The sequence below is a fragment of the Abramis brama genome, assembly GCF_963993115.1.
Source record: "Abramis brama genome assembly, chromosome: 16".
NCBI classification, from domain to species: domain Eukaryota; kingdom Metazoa; phylum Chordata; class Actinopteri; order Cypriniformes; family Leuciscidae; genus Abramis; species Abramis brama.
In genome coordinates this window covers 30758205-30777483 of record NC_139978.1, presented here as the reverse complement: position 1 = coordinate 30777483, position 19279 = coordinate 30758205, and the positions used below count along the sequence as shown (strand labels likewise).

The window sequence follows — 19279 nt, the reverse complement described above, 5'->3', positions numbered from 1 at the left end:
CCATTTATCTATATATACACATAGTTTGAACTATGTGTATATGTATGTGTGTGTGTATATGTATATATATATATATATATATACATATATATATATATACATATACATATACACACACAGTTTGACGTAGGCCTATAAATGATTACATAATTACTAAATACAGTTTGAAGCAGAAATATAAAAAAAAAAATAGAATTAATATAGAATATTAATCTTTTTATTATTCTAATAAGATAAACAATTTTCTTTATAAATGTCTCCTTGTATCCCTTTAAGGAATAATGCGTTATTTGTTTTTTGTGTTTTCAATGTGCTCCTAATGTTTAATGTGCCCTGTCTATTTTGTTATTTTGGTATATATTTACTCATGCCAGCGGTAATAGGCCTATGTCACGAAAAAATTGAAGACCGGAAGTACGTCTTTTAGTAGGGATACGGCTCTTCCGGTTAGCTTTTTACAATGGCTTAGTCCGATAGATACTGCTGGACCAAATCTCTCCACAACCTGCCTGAAGTCACATATGACGATGTAGTTCGGATGGTAAATGAAAACTCTCAAGTGAAACAAGGTTGATTTCATACGAACTTATAGCTTCTACAGGAGCAAAAACCTTCGTTTCACAACCTCATAGCTCGTGGTCAGTCTACCTCGGATGGTTTAGACATTATGGCTGATAATCTAAATCCTTATCGAGAAATACTGTTGACCGGAAGTTCTGAATCCCTACTCCGCGTTCCGGAAGCAGGAAGTGTGACATAGGCCTATATTATATAAGCTTTTGGTTACCGCCTACCCCTAGAGTCAGTGTCAGTCTGTGCCATTACTTCACACTCTAAAATCTCGGTTTCACTCGTTGCTGTCAGGTTTTATCTCCAACTTTAATTGGGCCTGAATATATTTGGAGCAGATTGCCAGATCAAGCCAGCGATACCCACTCATTAGACTCTATTTATTCAGCGTTCCTCTGAGGCAGGTACAGCAGGTTGTTATTTGGCTAAGCAATGAGGTGGAACCATGTCTCCATTAGTTTTAGCGTACAATGGCTTTCTGCAAAGCCGCACTGTGGTGGCACGCAGTCAACGTTTATGAGAGATTTATTTTAAGAGCGCACGGACGTGATTGTGTAACACCGCTGGCCGTTTGCATGCTTCTTAGAAGCAATATTAAACAGTACTGCCTTGGGCAGGCTAGCTGTGATGTATGACTATGGAAATGCGTTAGTGCTACTTTCACACTGAAAGTGATTTCTCTCTCTTTCTTTTGCAGGACTCTAAAATGGGCTTTGGAATTGCTGTGTCCGGCGGCCGGGACAATCCAAACGTGGAGAGCGGAGAGACGTCCATCATCGTGTCGGACGTGCTGCCAGGAGGACCAGCCGATGGACTGCTCTTGTACGCTTCACTCACCTTACTAATGCATATGTGTTGAGCGTATTGGTAAACCATTATTTTACACCAGCATAGGCCGGTTAATAAGTATCGAGTTTTCACATAGAGCTTTTTAAAATGACATGAAATTCAAATTGACTCTGCTTACTGCCCTAATAAATGTCCTTGGTGTTATTGTGCGTGCTATATTAGTGCATGTTAATCCAAAGAGGAAAAACTGTTGTTTTTCATAATCGTTTATCAATGTAATAACTTTATACATTTCAACAAATAGTTTATTTTCTGTTGATGTACTCAAGGCTGAGTAAAATGATATTAACCAATAATATCATAACCTACCTGTCACATTCCAGTCAAATACTGATGCATACAATTATGGCCTACATTATTTCACAGAATATTCACTTGAAATACATCATGTATGACATTATAGAAGTTAAATTCATTGCCTATACCATCATTTGTCTTATATGAGTGTTAAGTATTCCCATATTACTTTCTTTAACATGTTATTGAAATAGAAATGGTTTAAACATGATAATAAACATAAAACCCAATAATATTGTTAAATAGGATGTCTGTATAATGTTTTAGACTTGACATTTGTTTTGTTTTGCTTGTGGACAGTGAGAACGACCGTGTGATACTGGTCAACACCATCACCATGGATAATGTGCCTCATTCTTTTGCTGTGCAGTCACTTCGGAAATGTGGGAAAGTGGCCAAAATAGTGAGTATTTGTCAAGTTGACCTTTATGAGATGCCTACTAAAACAAGTTACTTTGGTTATTATTATTCTGGTTACAAAATCTTTTTTTTACCCCCCACATTTTAAAAATGTTTGCCAATTTTAGATTTCAATTTTGCAGTTTTGCCCCAAGCGCTGGTTAAGTTCTGTTTTAAAACGAATACACATGCAGCATTCAAATGAATGTACTGCAATCGATCCCTGCTTAAAGTAATTATCATATAGTAAGATAAATCTCTTATGTCCTTTTGATAACAGTGGGCTGATTGTATAAAGTCTAATTTTATTCAATGACTCCCCACAGACTGTAAAGAGGCCTCGCAAGGTGTCTGTCCTCAAGCGCCCCCCGTCCCCGAGCGTAGATAGCCGTGATTACAACATATCCAGCTATTATCCCGAGGACAACCGCAGTGTTCACAGTGACCCAGACTCTGATTACCCTCGGGGAAATGGCGGCCTGGGCTACCCCCGCGACAGAGAGCATGACCGCAGCCTCGACAAGAGCCGGATAGACTACCTGGATCCGGATTACCGCAGCCAGGACTACGACTCTCGGCGGGAACGAAGTAGAGGCAGGAGCACAGAGAGATCGCCCAGCTCTGACAGCGGCTACCGCAGGGACGGCAGTCGGGGCCGGACACTGGAGCGTGGATCCAGCCCGGAGCCTCGCTATCATAAGCAGCAAAGTAGAGGCCGCGGTGGAGGAGGAAGCCCTGCCGGAAGCTACGGGAGGGACCAGGGCTATGACACGCGGAGGTATGACACCCGTTCGGATGACAAGATGATTAGGAGTCACAGCAGGGACCGGCTGCAGGATCACTCACCTTCACCCAGCAAAGAGCAGGACAGAGGAAGAGATCTTTATAACTATGAGCCCCTGGAGCCGCCCATCAATGTGATGCTGGTGAAAAACAGGCCCAATGAAGGTGAGAGCCTCGGGTTTAGCTTGTCACTCATCGCATGTTTTGAATATAATAGTTAGGAGTTAGGTGACTGAAATGATTAAAAAACGGTTTATTTTGAAATTGAAATCTTTTGTAACATTACAAATGTCTTTACTGTAACTTTTGAACAATTGAATGCATCCTTGCTGAATAAAAGTATTAATTTCTAAATTTCATCTTACTGACAGCAAACTTTAACGTAGCTTTTTTTGTAGTTTATTAAAGGTGGGGTAAGCCGTTTTTGAAATATGCTGTTGGCCAATGTTGATATTTGAAATCAACCCAAACACACACACCCCTTATTCATTGCTTCTTCATGGGCATCATTAAAGGAAATACTCAATGTGAATCAATGTTTATAGTAAACATTGCAATAAATTTGCTGCAAGTTCATATTTTCTCATGCAAATGACCTTTGTGACAACTGTTTGTGGCAACCTTCTGGAAAGCAGTTCAAGAGTGCAATTTTTTTTAGATTTAAGATGTAAGGATGCACAATTAATTTAATTAAACTCACAATATGGCCTTTTTTTAGCTGCATTATTAAACTACAAAAAAGCTCCATGAATATACTACCGTTCCAAAGTTTGGGGTCAGCACAATTTTAACAACAACAGAAAAAAAAACTTAATTCAGCAACGACACATTCAAATGATCAAAAGTGACAGTAAAGAAATTTGTAGTGTTACAAAAGATTTCTATTTCAAATAAATGCTGTTCTTTTGAACTTTCTATTTACCAAAGAGTCCTGAATAAAACAATCATGGTTTCCACAAAAATGTGAAACAACACAGCTTTTTTCAACATATTTAATAATTAGAAATGTTTCTTGAGCTGCAAATCAACATATTAGAATGATTTCTGAAGGATCATGTGACACTTAAGACTGGAGTAATGATGCACATTTTATATCACTGATTTTATATCACAGCCTTAGTGAGCATAAGAGGCTTCTTTTAAAAAATCGTACCAACCCCAATCAAACGGTAGTGTATACAGTCTTCATGTTGCTCTGTAAGGTCCAGTATAGTTTGTGAGACCCCATAATAGTCTGATTCATCCTTCAACAGCCTCTTTCCAAAGCTGCATTATATTGTGACATGTTCACTAAATAATAAACACTTAATGCCCCACACAACCGTAACAGCATATTTTCATAGTTCATCAATCATTTTTATCTCAATAGTGTAAAATATGTCACATGACCCCTTTACAGGTGCAGAGCCTTTATTCCTGCAGTAGAGATCAGGTCAGATGCTGCGGAAATAACACACAACATAAAAAGACCATCTGAGCTTCGCACATGTGAACAGGGCAGCTGGCTCTCTCTCTGTCCTGTTGTAATCCTCCCATTTCTTTATTTCCCTCTCATTCTGTTTTCTTTAGACCTCCATACATCCATCCTAAAACCGTTTGTCCTCAGTAGATTTTGATGATATTTTAATCTGATTTATTTATGATGGCCCTGTCAGGAGATTTCAGAGGAGATACATTCTTATGACTTCGCATAAAGCGGCCCGTCTCTTCCGATTTCCTCACCAGCTGCTCATAACCCTCAGCTCAGAAGGGCAAAGCGGGGAGCGCTGTTTATTACCAGATTATGCCTTGGGTTGGGAAACAGGAAACGTTTTTCTTTACAACAACCAAAAAATGTTCTTCAGCGTTCAGAGATCTGATTCTGCCTGTCAGATCAATATTCCAGATTTTCCATGGTTTCAATTTGATTGACAGCTGGAGGGATTGCTGAGTACTTAAAAGGGTCAAGGTCATCATGGTTGTTAGGTTCATGTTAGCATTGCTGAATAGAATCAATGTTTCATTGTGTTTCGTTGTAGAGTACGGCCTCCGGCTGGGCAGCCAGATCTTCATCAAAGAGATGACCAGCACTGGATTGGCTGCCAGAGATGGAAATCTCCAGGAGGGCGACATCATTCTCAAGGTTCCTATAAGACTCTTCACACAGCAGCCATATTCACACATGAAATCTATAAAATTGGATATAAAATTGCTAAACAACCCAGTAGCTTTCTGTGTTTAATATGTCATTGTTGATACTGTTAACTAGAACTAAATATATAAAAAATCAAGTTAATAAAATATAAATATTAGATGAAAACTGTTAAAAACTTAAATACAACTAACTGAAATAAAATGTTTTAGTTGAAGAACTAAATTAGTAAAACTAAAACTGAAATAAATTAAAGCTATATTGAAATATTAAAAAAGACTAATAAAAATGACAAAAGCATATAACAAAAAACTGGCCATGTAAAAATAAAAGCTAATTTAAAATGTTATTTAAATACTATAATAGTACTGTATATACAGTAAAACATTATATTAGCCATCAGCATCCATTTTTTTTGTATTATTTATTTAAAGACAATGACATACAATTTATGAAATTAACCTTTTTTATTATTTTACAGTACATATTTAACTTCATTTTACTTAATATTTACATATAATGTAATTAACTGTAAAATAATAATATGATATAAAATAATATATTTTAAATTTAATCTAGTATTTTAAATTAATATTATTAGTAAATACAGTGACAGTATTACATAAATTATGATTTATGTTTTTATCATGGAAAATATCTGCCGATTTATCAACCATTGTCAATATATGAATATATAGTTAGGGTGACTGTTCGCACACCTCCACCAAAATGGCATTCAAAACTCAAGCCCTTTGACATCAGACTCATGTCGTGGCACCCTAGCGTTATAAAAGCTTGAACCGTTAATGTTACATCTTTTGTTTTTTCCAGATCAACGGAACGGTGACTGAGAACCTCTCTCTGAGTGACGCCGGCAAGCTGATTGAGAAATCACGGGGCAAGCTGCAACTGGTGGTCCAAAGAGATCAGCGTCAGGTCCTGGTGCGCATCCCTGCCCTGGCAGACAGCGACTCGGAGCCTGACGGTTAGTTTCTTCTATCATGCAGCGTTTGTCCGTAGACTAGTCTCCATTACAGCGCTTCCTGAGCCGTGGTGCTCACCCTCTGGCTGTTTGCTCTCTAACACACTTTAATTAAAAGCAGATAGCATGAATTGGCTCTGATAAATCAGATTAGTAATTTCATGTACACATTCGCCAGGCGCTGAGGCTGTAATAAATTACAGTTAATTATGCATATCACTATTAATAGACTTGAAATGAGTGTCGAAGCACAAAACCAATTTGTCACCGTCTGTGTCGGAGCATGGTTATCATCCACTGGCACAATTTCAACTATATGCCATGTATGGTCCTCTACAGAGGTGATACCGTTAATGCAGTCGGACATGGGTTATAAAACTTCCTCTGGTTGTATAGTTATAGATTGATAGTAACACATAGTCATTTAGAAATTACAAGACTGTATTGTTTTTAGCAAAGAGCTGAGATTTACTGACTCCATTAATACCTGCTATTAACATCCGTCTCGGATTATCTGACCACTAGTGGACCGCATCAGAGACAGTATAAGGAGACAACCCATTTGTAGAAAAATTAATGGGAGGAATCGCAACACTCAATATGGCAGCTGTGTTAAAGGAAGTCCCACATTTCTGATAATAGATACAAAGGCACCACATATTTATTTTTTATTCCAGAAAGCACATACAAATAGTTTTGTTGTTGTTGTTTTTTGCATGATTTTTTAATTTAAATTATTATTATTATTATTATTTTGACTTTTAAAACATTGAGTGGTAGATACAGCTTTTAAAGAAAATGTACATCAGATCGAAAAGTAGAAGCCATAACATATAATTTATTATAATTCACATACTGTATAAATTGATTAAAATTAATAAAAAATTCAAGAAAGTATGTTTATTTTATAATTATATTGTTTATTATATTTTTTTATATTGCATTATTTTGTATGATTATATATATATATATATATATATATATATATATATATATGTATGTATACATATACATATACATATACATTATACTTTTTTTTTTTTTTTTTTTTTTTGTGCATGGACATAAATGGATGTTAATAGCAGGTATCTTAACCTTTCTGATACATCAGATACATGGGCATCATTGTTTGCACTTAAACACAATGAATATTTTAACACCAGAAAGATGCGCTTACCTCAGAAAAAGCAAACAGCTTACAACAGAAATGCTATTTTTGTGTTCTCTTTTTACAGATAATACAGATATGTCATACTTTTAGCTGATGGACCGCTGAGACACAACATAAAGTCTGGTTGCCTTTAATCTTTAATCATGTGCCTCAACAAACCTGTAAAACTTTCACACTGTGCTCTTATGTTTAATGCTAACCTCCTTTTTTTTAAAACCTTCTTTAACAATAAATAAGTCTGCTCAATGTTATGTCTGTGTGGTGGTGACTTATTTATCATAAAGGAGAAGCCGTGTTTGGGAGGATGCTATTTCATACTCTTCAGCTGTTATTAGGGTGGGACAGCTGGATATCGTATGGCTTTTACAGATCTACCGTCCTCAAGGTATTAAATGCAGGTGGAAGTAAATTTCAGTACAGAAAAAGCGTCCGCTTGTCGAGTGGGGCAGGGCAGAACAGCTAAATGCATTTCCATTTCATGTTTGCATTCATCGGCAGTGGAACATGAGTCACTGTATGCATTGTATATGCTGCTTTGTGCCGGTTGGAGAAGTTAAATTGAGATGTGATTTACACCCTGCCATAAAAATGCAGCATGTACTGTTCATTGCCTCTTACGCACCATTGTGCACTACTTTTCATTTTGACTAGATGATGTGACAGCCGGCTTTCAGCTATTTCCTCATTTTTATTGTTCATTGTATTCAAGAAGCTGTGACTTTGTAGTGTAGCATGCTTGAACACGTTGAACCGTGACGCTCAAAGCTTACTGTCGTAAATCAGCACTGTCCCCTGTGTCTTTATCTTCAACTAGTGTTGTATGCAATTGGATGTCACCCCATGTAAATTCAGGTATTTGTGTTTAAAGACAACATGATGGCAATGGAATTCACAATGCGTTTGACTTCCATAATGCAGCATATTTCTACTGTATGTAAAACAGTATATTCAATGGGAAATTAATGTCGGGTGGGACTTGACTGTGTGCTGTGGGATTTGAATTAATTGTTATGAAGGGGAAGGAAGGTATTACATTTAAAAAAAAAAATTGGGTTATGAAAATATTTTTTTTCTTTTAAGGAAATAAAATAAGACCAGGGACATGTGTTACAAAAGTAAATAGTTACGATTTTAATATGTTGTCTTTTAACACACTAGTATGAACAGTGGAAGTGTAATTTGTTTATTCTCAGTCACTAGTAGGTCTGGGCGATAAAGAGAATATCCATAATATATATCACTACCACTATTTTACAGGTGAAATACGATTGTCATGTTAGAAATATTTTTATAATGTTTTATTATCATTTATTTAAAAACATATATAATCAATATATTTTTATATTATTTTATACTATTAAATATAGTATACATATTATAGATACTACTAAATGTTAGTATTATGTATATAAAATATAATTATATCTAGAAATGTTAGTTCTTAATGTTAGTTAAAATTAATCTTTGTTGATTTTAATTAATAAAAACAAATTCATTGTTAGTTCATGTTAGCTCAGGTCCATTAAATAATATTAACAGATACAACATTTGATTTCAATAATGTATTAGTAAATATTGAAATTAACTAAGATTAAAAAATGCTTTAGAGGTATTTTTTGTTGTTGTTATTTATTTATATATATATATATATATATATATATATATATATATATATATATATATATATATATATATGTATATGTATATGTATATGTATGTTTAGTTTACCCCTCAGAATATTGCAATATCAAATATGGTCAATGCAATATCGCCCATCCCTAGGGTCTAGCTATAGTCTTTGCATGTATGTATGCGTGTTTGCTCTCTTTCATTCTCTCTGTTGCTCTGCATGTGTTATCACAGTAGCGCTCCGGACTAAATCCAGTCCTGGCCGTGCTGTTTTGGGTTGTAGTCAGGGGGAGTGTACAGCAGCTGTCTCTACTCTGTGGTTTGTCCTCCCCCTCGTAAGAGACAGACTGTAATTTCATCCCCACCCAACAGATGGAAACACGCCTGGAAAACACCAGCTCCCTGATCCTCCCTGATGTTCTCCTGAATCTGTGTTTACATGCAGACTAATAATCCGCAAATAATCTGACCGATAGCCCATCGGAATTAAAATCCCTCAAGTACAGAACAGTTAGGGAAAAAAATCTATTTCAGCTTGATCTGAATAAATTGGGTATTGAGAGAGTAATAAGATATTGGGATCCTGCTTCTGATTTTCCGTTTAAATAAATTTAGCAACATGAGATAAAAGCTTTTTTGTGGGATAATTTTAGATATGTTATAAAAGCAAAAAAGCTAGATACACACTGAGGTGATATGCTGAATCGACTTTCTTCTTTAATCAGCTGACAGAACTCGAAACCTTCTTGTTCTTAAGATAACATGACACTTACTGCCGCTCTTGAACGGCATGCAGAAATTGAGTTACAAATGTAACATGCATGTAAACGTTTTAATTGTGATGCAGATTTTAGGGAACATATGAACAGTACATTTGGAATCTGTCGTCGGATTGAATTTAATTTCGATCAAGGACAATTTGTGCATGTAAACATGGAGGATAAAAGACACACAAAAAAGTAGCTTTTTAGCTCAAAATTAGTTTGTTAGTTAAGACACAAATGTATTTGAACACTTTCTAGTTCTCAATTGTTAGTTGTCCAGAGTGAATGTATGCGTGTGTGTGTGTGTATATATAAACTACAATTTATTTTTTATATTTTAAATATTATTATTATTATATTTATTTTTTTAAAAAGAAATATCACTTTTCCTCCCTTTTTTGTGTTTTGGTGGTTTTAAATATTTAAAACCCCTTAAACATTCTGTTTATTTTCATGTTTAAACGTTGTTTCAGACTTTTTGACCCCACTGTAGTATCAGACATCTGTATCACTTGCAGATTTCTGCCCTTCCTGAGTAAAAAATGTTAGAATTTTTTTTTTTATACTGTATCTACAGCCAGTGCTGGGATCATATTTGTGTCTTTACTCTGCTAGCTCTAAGCATTATCCCGCTGAGCTCTGAAGCAGGTGGGCGGCAGTGTCCTTTTGCTCTGTTATGGATGGAGTGTGTTGTAGATTTGCAGGACAGGCGTGGCGTACCGTACGCCCACCAGCGGCGCTCAGAAGAGCGAGAGGAGTTCTGTTAATGCACTGGACATGCACTTAGATCACCAGCAGACCACACAGTAACTCTTTTCTTTTTCCCCGGCCGTCACTACTTCTGTCCTGCTTTCTCTTTCAGGGCGATGCTTCACTTTCCTTGCTCTGCGTCTTGGTGGTTTTACTTGTTCTCAAATAATTCTTAACTTCCCTGGACAATGTAGAGCTCTAAAATGAGAAATTATAGGAATAGTTCACCCTCATGTCGATATAAAAGACTTACTTTCTTTTGTGTCGCAAAATTTTTAATATTTAGAAGAACATTTGGTCAGATATTTTCTATACAACAACTGTGACAATGATACAATAATGAGTCAGACCAATACTTCAATTGTTATTTAATGATAATCTGTTAATTGACTGATTGAACTAGTATTATACTGCATGATTCCTTCACGAATCGGACTGATCAGGTTCTCCGTTGTTTTACTGACTACTCAAAAATGAATCAGTAAAGACTTGTTCAAAGTCTTCAAAATCTCTTTAAGTCAGTCATACAGGTTTAGAATGACATGAGGTTGAGCAAATTATGTTATTTATTTTCTTTTTTGGGGGGGTGAACTGTTTCTTCTAACTATCAAAGTATCTTTAATGAATGCAAGCACTAGCTGCTTCTGCACACATCTCTGCTCTCCAAGGCAGTTGCTGTAGATGTCACTTCCTGTCTGTCCTTTTTCTCTACCTTTCTCAGGGTGTTCAGTTCCTAAAGATTAATCACACCTGTCCAACACACTTTCTGCCTCTGTATAACACTGCTATTAGTCTCTTCATGAAAGCTTCATAAAATTCTGGACATTTGAGTCATGTTGGCATTGTAAATCACCATGATTTGGGTCAAAAAGGCTTGGATATCCTGTGGTCAAAATCACAGAATATAAACAGAAATGATTGTTATAACGGGGCAGATCTTGGCAAATTAACACCAAGTCGACAGTAACATGGTGGTTCGTTCTCTGTGGTTGTGGGTCCATTTAATTCTGTCTCTTCTGGGCCTCGTCTCTTTTCTGTCCAGAACTAATGGAAGGAAAGTCCTTCGCTTCTCATTGTAGACTTTTGTTTCTTTCAGATATTTCTGAGATGGAGTCTTACCATTCCTACTCACCTCAAGATGACCAAAGGTCACGTCAATCTGACCTTTCCTCACACTCTTCTAATGACGCAGCGCGAGAGAATGCCAGGTGCGCACCGCTTTAAGATCAGCTCTAGATATTTTCAACACACATTAGGGATGGATAATACAGTAGCTCTAAAAGGTATTTGGACATTTAAAGGGATAGTTCACCAAAACTAGAAAATTGGCTAACACTAAGATATTTAGTAAAATGTCTGCTGTGTTTTTTATCCTTGCAATGAAAGTCAAGTCACCTTTATTCATATAGCACTTCATACAATACAGAGCTTCAAAATAATAAACTGGACGATAATGACGCAAACTTTTTACAGTATGAGATACATTTCAATTCTGCTGTAAAGCAGATCAAAAAAGGCAATAGTGTCATTAGTGTCATTAAGCGGTCCAATGTCGTTTGAAAACCAGCGTTTTTCAAAATTAATAATTGCATTTACTGCAATTATATGAGTGTGAGTGTCACTTGGTGGCGATTTTTGATGTCGAGGCTCGATTTTTGTGATAACAACCTAGATATGGCTTTGATTTAATAGCAATTTTAGAGTTTGAGTCCCAATAATTTTTAAAAATATATATTTTGTATGAAATGTTTACTGCAGTACATTTACTTTACAGTAAACTTCAACTTTTTTGAAGTGCTTTTGATTTTCTTTACAAAAGAGAGCAACCTTAGGTCTGTATTCCAAAGCGTTCATGAATTACAACCATTTAAGTTTGAATAATGCGTGTTTACGTCTATTCTCAAAAAAAAAAAAGGGGGGGGGGGTGCAGTTATTAAATTACAATTTTACAAAGCATCAAACTAAGTGGCTTTTTTTTTTTAAGTCAGAATATTTCACAAAGAGTAATTTGTTAGCTCAAGACATTCAGCAGCAATTGTCTAATGTTAGTGGAATATGCATATTTTCAGTCAGAAACTGTCAGATCAAAACTGTAATTTATCTGTTGTTGTGTTTATTTTTAGGGAGGACCCTCAGAGCAGACTCGCAAAGCCCGCTGTAACATCCTCTCCCTACAAAACTCCAGAGGAGCCGCTTCCAGTCCAGGAGGAGAGAGCAGAACCTCAAGAAGAAGAGCCACCACCACGTAGGAACATGATTCTCTGTATATCCCTCATAGTTTGATGGTAGAAAAAGACCTAAACTTTTGGTTTATAGATTAATTATGGTTTGATACCCTCTGGCAGAGGATTAGCAATACTTGTCAATTGTCAAATGAGAGTATAATTGGCTTTGCTGACCAAATAAAACCAGACAAATGGTTGTCAGAAACGATGTTTTGTTCAATGTTTTGACCCTCACAGATGTTAGTGATTCAAAAATCACCAAATCTCCTACAAAAGAAAACATCTGTCATTACTTCTGACTTTTACCTCTGTGAAACTTTGGCCATCAGAAGTTTATTTAGAATAACTAAAATTGTCACTAGAATGCTAAGAAAGCTGCTACACAATTGCATTGTCATAAGAACATAATTTATTTATTTAATTTTGTTTTATCTTTTAAATGAAATGAACTCAAAATGCATGGTTCGTTCAAAAGTTTGGGGTCAGTAAGATTTGTTTATGTTTTTGGGAGAAGTTTCTTATCCTCACCAAGACTGCATTTATTGCACCATAGTGTACTTATGATTTTAATGTTTGGATCTGTCTGCTTGCAGTTGTTTCAGAATTAAACTGATGCTAAATAATTTTGTATTCAATGTGCAGCAGCATTAAAGACAACACCCAAGATCCTGCTGAGACCGAGCCCAGAGGACGAGGCCATTTATGGGTGAGTGGATGCTGTGAATAACCCGCAGGTTCAGCCCTCCTCACGCATGATCTTATTCACTAGCTATAAACCTGAGGACTCACTGAGGGCTGAGTTTAGATCTGTAGATAGGGCTGGAGTTCAGTCACCACACACTCATCTTACACACACACACATTAGTAGGGCTGCTCGATTACGATTTTGGTCAGTATTGTAATCCCGATTATTTAACATGATTATGAGTGGGCTATATCACCAAAACCTTAGATGAGTAATTTATTTAACGATAGCAATATATATCACGCATCTATTTACTGGAAATAAGGTTGCTGTGATTATATAAATTTTAAAAACCAGTGCAATTTCACAATTCTTGATACTAATTTTTCTCTACACATTCTATTTTCTCCCAACAGTTTATCTTTACTTAACACATAACCGACTGGGTTTTGCCCAGCATTGACATATTTTTGCATGTATTTGACCATTTAGCAATTTAGGAATGGAATGAGGCATAATAATTGTTTTATTTCAGTTATCTTATTTTCATAATCACTGGAAGCCGAAATCGAAACTCAATTTCAATTAATCGCACAGCCCTACGCATTATACAGACCAACGCTCCAAAAGCACCAGCGCACCTGTTCGTCTGTAGCTGTTTGTCTGTATATCTGTGTTTTTAAAGTAACAGTTCACCTCACCCAAAAAAACAACAACATTCTTATCCTATTTGTTATTATTATTGTTACCTATTCTAGGACCTATTATGCTTTTTCAACTTTCTGTAGTGTGTAATGTTGCTGTTTGAACATGAAAAAGGTCTGCAAAGTTACAAATCATAAAGTCACTCCAAAGGGAGTTATTCTCTATTTATACCATGGTCTGGGTGAATACTCGATTCTGATTGGCTGCAGGGTGTCCATTAAAAAGTGATAATGTACACCTAAATAAACCGTCAGGCGTAACCAAGGAAACCAAGTTATTGTTTGTAACTTGTAACTTTAGATTTCGATTGTAAAACTAATTAAAATAGAAACTAATGTTTTAAAAATGTGTTATTTGGCAAGTGACCATGGTATAAGCGGGTTAATGCCCTTCGAGGTGTCCATTATCAGGTTTTAATGGACCTCCGCTGCGCGTCGGACGGTTCACGCCTCGCCGTCGTCCATTAAAACCTGATAATGGACACCTCGTTGGGCATTAACCCTTACACCACTAAGCACTGTTTCTGAACTCCTTGAAACGCCTTGATTGTAGTCATGAGTTTTCTTCTGGAAACGTACATGTCACAATATTCCTCATTTAAATAATTCCTGCCCAAGGCATAAGCAAAAAAGGGGGCGAGGCCTGGTTGAGTTGCGTTAGTAGTGTGCTGAAACTAAGGTGACATTTCAGAAACAAGTTGGAAGCGGTTGACCAATCGCAATACATTGATCCAGCCGACCAATCAGAGCACATTGCACTTTTCAGAAGAAGGGGTTTCATAGGCTACGTCTGGACTGTCAGTCCAAATCCAATTTTTTGCATATCCTATTGAAATCCTATCAGACAAGTGTGAAAGGCCAAAAATCACGTGAAATGCCTTTTTTTTTTCAAACTACATTCATATGTTGGTTGAAATCCTATTCAGATTGAATTTCTGTAAATCTGTTTCAGTCGGACTGCTCTGATCGGATTTCGTGTGGTTTATGTGACTTTCTCAAGCCACGTAAAATGTAAGCGTCAGACATTGTTATAGAAAACATGCTGACAGTTGCTGTAGAAACAAGGTTGTGTTGTTGCAAAGTGCCGGATGAGCAGAAAATGACAATATAACAGACATGTTTTGAAACAAGTGGAGACGACAGCGTGAAATAAAGCCACTCATACCAGCCTCAGTTTCTGCCGCTGCTTCAGAAGACGCAGTAGTGCAGCGCAGCGGCTTCATATGTTGTAAATAAGACACATCTGAATTGCAACCCCCTCCATGTTGCAGTGGTGGTTGTTGTTTTTGGTGTATGCCTACCTACCAACGTAACATCATTGCCATAGAAACCAATGCAGATATTCCGGAAAACAAAAGAGCGGCATTGACACACAAATTGGATCTGAACAGTTGAGATACACAATGTGGAAGTCAATAATTTTGATCAGATTCCAGTCGATGCATAAATAATCGGATTTGGACTGACAGTATGAACGTAGACAAAGAGACAGGATCTAAACAGAGTGTTACTGACAGACCCCTGACAGATGCTGCAGCAATGTAAAATAATGTGTTATTTGAACAAAAACAAAATCAAGACTTTGCAATGGCATAATATGGACTCTTTAATATTGAGATGAACTATCTGTTTAAACTGTCACACTGGTGGAAGAGCGGACAGGAAGAAAAAGCACAGAAAATGAAACTGAGATGGGGGGTCATCTGCATCACAGCCTCAGACGAGATGGATCCTGCTGCAATCTCTCTCTCTCTCTCTCTCTCTCTCTCTCTCTCTCTCTCTCTCTCTCTTTTAATCATCCTCTCCGTCAGCTCCTCCATATTCATGAGGAAGAGGCAGTCTGCTGCTGCTCGTATCCACTGGGAGAGGTTATTTTCGTGTTCTGCACTTGCTTACAGAGACGCTTTGCTTTAAGACTAGAGGCCAGAGTTTGTTTTTACCTGAGCACAGGATGAGAGATGTGCTTTCAGCTGGAGACCAAGACATGACAGTGCATTTGGTTTTTGGTGTGTTTGGAAAGGATGAATGGAAATTGGATCATTTTTAAGCCTCAGTATGTTTTTTCCAAACATCTCATTTGGGGGTCTTTCTATTAAACGGGTTCCTGTTGCATTTCTTGTATTAACATTTCTATCAGACAAAGTAAGATTGTACCATCTCACACTAATATAATTAAAATGAATATTTTGGGTTAGAAGGGAACTTAATGCCCTTTGTAAACTTTGTAACATTACAAATGTTTTTACTGTCACTTTTAATCAGTGTAATGCATCCTCCAGAATAAAAGTATACATTTCTTTAAAAAAATAACAATCTTACCGACCTCAAACTTTGAACAGCAGTGAATTGGCAGGTGTGTGTGATTAACATACATTTGGAGTCTGTCAGCTTGCAGCTGTTTCAGAATGAAATAAAAAAATTTAATTATATATATATATATATATATATATATATATATTTTTTTTTTTTTTTTTTTTTATTATTATTATTATTATTATTTTTTATTATTATTATTATTTTTTTAACACAATGGCTGCTGAGTCAACATTATAACTTACCTATAATTTCTATAAATTCACTATTTCACTATTATGTTTTACTATTTTAATTTATTTTAAAAATGTAATTAAATTACTGTATATATACTGTATATAGTAATCATTAAAATGAATCATATGCATTAAGATGTTAGCAAATACCTAACCCTCGCTCTCTTTTTTTTTAGGCCCAACACAGTGATGGTGAGCTTTCAGAAAGGAGAGAGTGTTGGACTGAGGTTGGCTGGAGGAAATGATGTGGGAATATTCATAGCAGGAGTGCAGGAGGGCAGTCCGGCTGAAGAGGAAGGTCTCCGCGTAGGGGATCAGATCATGAAGGTACAAAATCAACATTTCTATTGACATCATCTGAAATGGCTTACTAATGTTCAGATCATTTTAGTGGCCTTCTATTGTTTATATAGAATATACAGAATATAGCATCATAATTAATAATAACATGGTCTTATTCATGGAGTTGTAAGAAAGTGCCAGCCATTGAACACTGATATATTTTACAGTTTGTTCTTCCTGAAGTTCACACATAATATTAGTTGAGGTGTTCTGCATCATAAACAATTGTAATTGAATTATTTACCATTTTCCATGTTCTCTTCGACCCTTAGATTAAAACAAGCTGGGTTTTTTTTTTACTGTATCTTTAAAATGTAATGATTGTAAATTATATCTCTTATGATTAGCTAACCTTATTATGCTTATTATATGGTATTTTTCAGAAAAAGCCTAGATTGGGGAGAGAGCTTTAAGTTAACATTATAGTATGTATATGCATGTACCGTTTTCCAAGATCCTTTTAGGCGAAGAGAATGTGCTTTGAATTTCCTTTTCAACTGTATGTGCGTGTGCGTGTTATCTGTCTCTCCCTAAAGGTGAATAACGTTGACTTTCGGGGCATTGTGCGAGAGGAGGCCGTGCTGTTCCTGCTGGAGATCCCGCGGGGTGAGGTCGTGACCATTTTGGCACAGAATAAAACTGAGGGTGAGAGCAAGAGAACAAGAGCCTCGCTCACACCACACACATTAAACACAAAACCACAGCAGTGTTATTTTAAAGTTATTATAGTTTTTAGTTTTATTAATATTTTGAATTAGCTTTTATTTTTATATTTGTAGTTTTCATATGAATTTTAGTTTATTTTTTATGTGTATTTATCATTTTATTAGTTGTTGTTTTGCTATTTATGTTTAATTTATTTTAATTTACGTTTTCATTATTATTATTAATAATTACAGGCCTGGTTTCACAGACAGGGCTTAGATTAAGCCAGGATTAGGCCTTAGTTCAATTTGGACATTTAATTAGCTTTTATAAACATGCCTTGGAAAAAAACATTACTGATGTACATCTAGAGAAAAAACAATGGCATGCGCATATTTCAAGATATAAATATTTCAAGATATAAATATGCCAGTGCAAGTTGCATGCATTTTAGTCTGGGATTAGGTTTAAACCTTGTCTGTGAAACCGGGGGTTAGTGTTTCAACTGAATTTATTTCAGTTTATTGCCAAGGCAGCATTTATAATTTTCGATTAGTTTAAGTTTTACAACTAATATTTTTATTTATTTCAGCTTTATTTCAATGAACAGAAATGTTTTAGTTTTAGCTTTAGTTAACGATAATAACCGTGGTCCACAGTCATCACTGGAGTTAGGCTAAAATACTTGGTGTGCTTGTACAATTCTATGTACATTTATTTATTCATTCATTCATTTATTTTTAATTTTTAAATACTTTAAATACTAATAATAATATTTTTTAAATTATATTTTAGTACTTTTTTGGGCATCCCACAGTAGGACTAGCAACCATTAATACATTTCTGTATGTGTGAACAGGCCCTGAAGTGCTCTTTCTTCATTCTTCCCTTCCCCCTATACACACAAAGTCTGTCGAGAGGCCTCGGCTTGTTGCTCATCAGTACAAAACCAGTTGTAGCCAGTTTTGGCTCTTCCAGGGACCGCCGTGTCAAGTGTGGTCATGCGCGCACGTGTACAAACATGCAAAAATCTTGATTTTCATGTTTGTGAGCTGTGCTTTCTCTTGCCTGTTATGTGAGGAAGTAAATGAACCCCTGTGTTGAATGTTTATTGGTTCAACCCCAGCAGAGAAACCTTCAGAAAAAAGTCCCACCAAAAACAAGTTCCTGATCCCGTCGCAAGACAGCGGGACGTCAGCAGTGACCCCTACTGTTGGAACTGACACTACTCTCTCTGCTCTATCTCTCCTTTTCTGCTGTCATGCCATCTTTCCAGCGCATTCACTCCCTGTCTTCATCTCTATTTCTCCTCGGTGTGGATGTCTCATGGGAAAGCGAGGACTGGCACTGTCAGGGGTTGAAGCTCATTTGGTCTGAGCCGAGTCAGATGTGGTGTCAGAGCTTTAATCAAGAGGGTGACGGCACCACTAGAGGAACTCTGACCGCTGTTCATTTTATCCTTAATTGACACTGAATCACCCATTTAAAATTCACGAAGGAAATTCATTCACCTACAGAATTCATTTACAGCATTACTTTTGGAGAGAGTGAGAGATTGGTAGACTGAAAATCACATTTAATTAATGTATTTATTTATTATTTTCATTTTTATTTATTTATTATATCTATTTATAATTTGTTTATCTATTAATTAATTTTGTATTTATTTATATTTTATTGTGTTATTATATATTTTATTAGTTTATTAGTTTGTTTTGTAAGGGGTTTTACAGTCAAAGACCCAGAACCAGATATGATGAAAGAAGACCCTAAGTCAGAATTATAATAAATTAAAGAAAAGATT

General features: G+C 36.0%; 1 protein-coding gene across 8 annotated transcripts in view; it reads left to right on the top strand.

Annotated features, from left to right (window-relative positions):
* The window catches only part of tjp2b (tight junction protein 2b (zona occludens 2)), an 83289-nt gene that overhangs the window by 50190 nt on the left and 13820 nt on the right, over positions 1-19279 (top strand). For all 8 annotated transcript variants that reach the window (XR_014609490.1, XR_014609491.1, XM_084138698.1 and 5 more), the window contains 10 exons: positions 1268-1392; positions 2017-2119; positions 2442-3063; positions 4917-5020; positions 5861-6014; positions 11422-11533; positions 12449-12570; positions 13193-13256; positions 16665-16815; positions 17367-17475. Coding sequence is in view for 6 of the 8 variants with exons in the window: in XM_084138698.1 (XP_083994824.1) it covers positions 1268-1392; positions 2017-2119; positions 2442-3063; positions 4917-5020; positions 5861-6014; positions 11422-11533; positions 12449-12570; positions 13193-13256; positions 16665-16815; positions 17367-17475 (1666 nt within the window). In the remaining 2 variants the exon portion in view is untranslated. The remainder of the gene's footprint in view (positions 1-1267; positions 1393-2016; positions 2120-2441; positions 3064-4916; positions 5021-5860; positions 6015-11421; positions 11534-12448; positions 12571-13192; positions 13257-16664; positions 16816-17366; positions 17476-19279) is intronic.